This window comes from Chrysochloris asiatica, unplaced genomic scaffold (genome assembly GCF_000296735.1).
Source record: "Chrysochloris asiatica unplaced genomic scaffold, ChrAsi1.0 scaffold00033, whole genome shotgun sequence".
Classification (NCBI taxonomy): Eukaryota; Metazoa; Chordata; class Mammalia; order Afrosoricida; family Chrysochloridae; genus Chrysochloris; species Chrysochloris asiatica.
The window spans coordinates 1950072-1954340 of NW_006408551.1; the positions used below are offsets into that span (position 1 = coordinate 1950072).

Sequence of the window (4269 nt, forward strand, 5' to 3'; positions counted from 1 at the left end):
CCCCTTTTCCCCATTCCAACCATGTCTCAATCCCTGTATCCCAGAGCCCTGTTGTTCCAAGGTTGTGCATACATCATTAATATATTCTAATATTTAACGATAGGATAAAGAATAACTGCAGAAGTGTTTCTTAATTTGAGTTCTAAGTCCTGGCTGGTGTGGCACTGTAGGATAAACACTCGACTGCAAGGTCAGTTTAAGCCATGAGGTTGGTGGTTCAAACTCACCAGCCGCTCATCAGAAACCCTATACAGGGTCGCTATGAGTCAGAGTCGACTCGACAGTACTTAAAACAACATGGTGCACTGGCATTCTAAAGTGGGTCGTCATTACTTTTAACCAAACTCCGTAGGTGATTATTCCCCATTATAGAGCTCTGGTAGTGTAGTGGTTACGAATTGGGCTGCGAACCGCAAGGTCAGCAGTTCGAAACTACCAGCTGTTCCGCGGGAGAAAGATCAGCCTTTCTGCTCCCGTAAAGATTAACAGCCTTGGAAACCCTGTACAGGGTCGCTATGAGTCAAAACTGACTCCCACAGCACATAACCAACCACCACCATATGATAAGCACTGGACTGCAAACCACAAGGTCAGCAGTTCAAAGGGGTGTTCCTCTTATTCACTTCCTCCACTTTATCTAGCAAGATGACCTTCTCCAGGGACTAGTCTCTCCTGACAATATGTCCAAGGTAAGAGAGACGTAGTCTTTATATCCTGGCTTCCAAGGAGCGTTCTGAATGTATTTCTTCCAAAACAGGTTTTGTTAGCTCTTCTAGAAGTCCATGGTACTTTTAATATTCTTCTCCAACACCATAACTCAAATGCATCAATTCTTCTGTGGTCTTCCTTTTTCAGTGTCCAACTTTCATATGCATATGAAGCTATGGAAAATACCATGGCTTGGGTTAAGCACACTTTAATTCTCAAACTGACATTTTTGTTCTTGACCATGGCTAATGCAATATGTTTTTTATTTCATATCCATGAGTGTTAATGGTGGATCCAAGCAAAATGAAATGTTTGAAAATTCTTTATTTTCCCTCCATTTATCATGTTGTTAAGGAGCCCTGGTAGCGTAGTGGTTACGAGTCGGGCTGCTAACCTCAAGGTCAGCAGTTCAAAACTACTAGTTCAGAGGGAGAAAGATAAGGTTTTCTGCTCCCATAAAGATTGACAGCCTCGGAAACCCTATTCAGGATGGCTATGAGTCAGAAACGACTCCACGGCACATAACCACCACCACTATGTTATTATTTACTACTCCAGTGGTGAGGATTTTTGTTTTCTTTACAATGATGTGAAACCCATACCAAAGGCTGTGTGGTCTTCAGTCGTCATCAGTATTTTAAGTCCTCTTCATTTTCAGCAAGCAAGGTAGTATGATCTGTGTATCACAATTAATGAGTGTTCTTCAATCCTGATGCCACATTCTTCTTCAAATAAACCAGCTTCTCAAATTATTTGCTCAGCATGCAAATTGATAAGTATAGTGAAAGAGTACAACCCTGGCGCACACCTTTCCTAATTTTAAACCATTCCAGTGTCCCTTTGTTCTATTCAAACAACTGTCTCTTAGTCTATTTACAGTTTTCTCAGGAATCCTGGTGTGGCACTGTGGGCTAATGTGTCAGAATGCAGAATCATTTGAACTGCAAGGTCGGCAGTTCAAGCTCACCAGCTGCTCCTCGGAAACCCTATACAGGGTTGCTATGGGTCTGAACTGACTTGACGGCACTTAACAACAACAACATGAGCACAATTAAGTGTTCTGGAATACTCATTCTCTGCAGTTTTGTCCATAGCTTGTCATGATACACACAACAGGAAGCCTTTGCATAGTCAATAAAGTACAGGTAAACATGTTAAAGGGAAATGAAAAATGGAGACACTCCTATCTAGACTATCATTTTCCATGCCCACTAAAACTAACTTCACTTTGAAAAGACTATGAATATGATTGCTTTGGTGTCACTGAAAGTTAGGAACTGTATCTTTACCCCCATGAAGTACACTGGAAGTTAAGAAAACTAGGATGGATTGTTGGAGGGAAGGTGAATCTTGCGTGATTCAAGTTGAAGAATGATTCATGAAGCTTCCATCTGTACCATGTTGGGTCTGAATGCTCCTTGCAGCTTGTTTCTCCTATTTTGGAGACAAGTGGTTATTGGTTGTCTATAGATAGCCACTCCTACTAAAGCCTTTCTGAAGGATCTTCAGAAGTAAATTTAGTTTATAAATGAACTATGTTCCAAACAAATGAAACCACTCTAGAGGTTCTTGGTCAGCATTTATTAAAATAGAGAATAGAATCAGTGCACTTTATGTTGTAAAAGCAAGTACTGTTTCACAAAGTTTTACAATGTTTGTATATTTGTGTTTGTGTATGTATTGGCTGTTGTCCTTGTATACCAATGTAAAATGTATTTCTACTTTGGGTCTGAGTCAAAAACGTTTAAATCATTGGCCCAAACTACTGGAGTGGCGCTACAGGATAAGCACTGGATGACAAGGTCAGTTTGAACTGCATGGAAGGTGGTTCAAACCCACCAGCTGCTCCTCGAAAACCCTATACAGGGTCGCTCTGACTCAGAACAGACTTGACAACACTAACAACATACTTTCTTCCATTTACTTATTAGGTGAAGGGCAGAATAGTATAGTGAAGCCAGAACACCTTGAGCAAGTTATTTAGCATCTACGCACCTCGGTTTTTCAATCCGGGAAGTGAAGATATTAACAGTACCTACACCTCGTAGACTTGAGGATTAAATTAATTCATATTTATACAGTGCTTGGCACTATGCTAACAGGACCCAGGGATACAAAGGCGAATGAGAAAAAACGCCAGCATTTCTCCGTGGCCCTCACATTGTGAGGCTTTCTCCTTATTGAAAGGCGGAATGAACAAAATGTTTTGTTGCGTCCCAAATCTTCCGTTTCTAAACTCCACACAAATACCAGAATTGGCAGAGAGATAATCCGAGGGCGTCCTCCGGTGGCACAGCTCAGCCTTAGGTCGAAACACTTGGGGCTAGGGGCCTTTCGGTCTTGCACTACAACTCCCACCATGCACCTTTTCCTCTTCGATCTATAATAGGAAGAGCCTTTGGTGGTCTCGCGACAAGCAACTTCAGTGCCTAGTGTCGCGATAACAGGATAATTATAAACCTCAGAATTATTTCCGGGGTACAGGAGTCGCAATGCTTACCGGGAAGTATGTAACTATAATTCTTCCGCTATCCGGTTAAATAGTCCCTTGGCTCCCTTGTTCTACGAATAAATAAGCTCTAGAAACACCTTTATACCCTACATCGCATCAAAAATACTGACTAACAGAGAAAATTAGAATAAAATAAGGTATCATTCTTGGTATTATCTCTTAATGATACTTCCGGTGCAGGCGTAGGGATCCCTCACTATATAAGAAGGTCGGGTCAAGTGCCGGACTCTCTCTCTCGGGTCCTCGCTTCCAAGATGGTGAGTTGTGGCGCGTGGTGAGCGTGGTGATACCGATTGGGGGCTGAGAAGATTCGATCCTGGGATGGTGGGGACCCGAGGATTTGGATCAGAGTGGATGGAGGGCGTTTATATTTCTGGGTTTCAAGGGACGGGAGGTCGGAGCGGCGTCTTATGGGGGTTGCCTGGCCGGATCAGGAATGGGTAAGTTGCACTCTCTACCTATCAACAATTCTGTGCTTCTGCAGACAAAGAAAAGGAGGAACAACGGTCGTGCCAAAAAGGGCCGCGGCCATGTGCAGCCTATTCGTTGCACGAACTGCGCCCGCTGCGTGCCCAAAGACAAGGCCATTAAGAAGTTCGTAATTCGAAACATTGTAGAGGCCGCTGCGGTCAGGGATATTTCCGAAGCGAGTGTCTTCGATGGTAAGTGCGCAGTGCTTTACACAAACCCAGATTTTTCAGCTTTAATGCTGGCTCTGTTAGCTAGCGAGTCTCGGCAGCTTCCCGTTCATCTTTCAGGTTGTTAACTCGTAAAAAAGAATGTTGGTTTTGCGTTCGTTTGCCGTTTTAATCCTTGCCTGAAAGCATTGACACACGATGAGCTGAGGATAACTCCCTCGATAGAGCCAGTCTTTACCTGGCTGTGATTTTGCATTTGTATGCTGTTGGGGTTGGGGGTCATCCAGCCCATACTGACTCCTAGCAACTCCATGGGACAGACGAACTGCTCCTTAGAGGGATTTTCCAGAGCTCTGGTAGCGTAGTGGTTACGAATCGGGCTGCGAACTTTAAGGTCAGCGGTTCGAAACT

The 4269-nt window shown here is 43.4% G+C and overlaps 1 protein-coding gene across 1 annotated transcript in view; it reads left to right on the forward strand.

Moving 5' to 3' along the window:
- The first annotated feature begins 680 nt into the window (after positions 1–680).
- The window catches only part of RPS26 (ribosomal protein S26), an 8822-nt gene continuing 5233 nt past the window's right edge, over positions 681–4269 (forward strand). Inside the window, exons 1-2 of the mRNA XM_006859591.1 lie at positions 681–689; positions 3705–3882. Of these exons, the coding sequence (XP_006859653.1) occupies positions 681–689; positions 3705–3882 (187 nt within the window). The remainder of the gene's footprint in view (positions 690–3704; positions 3883–4269) is intronic.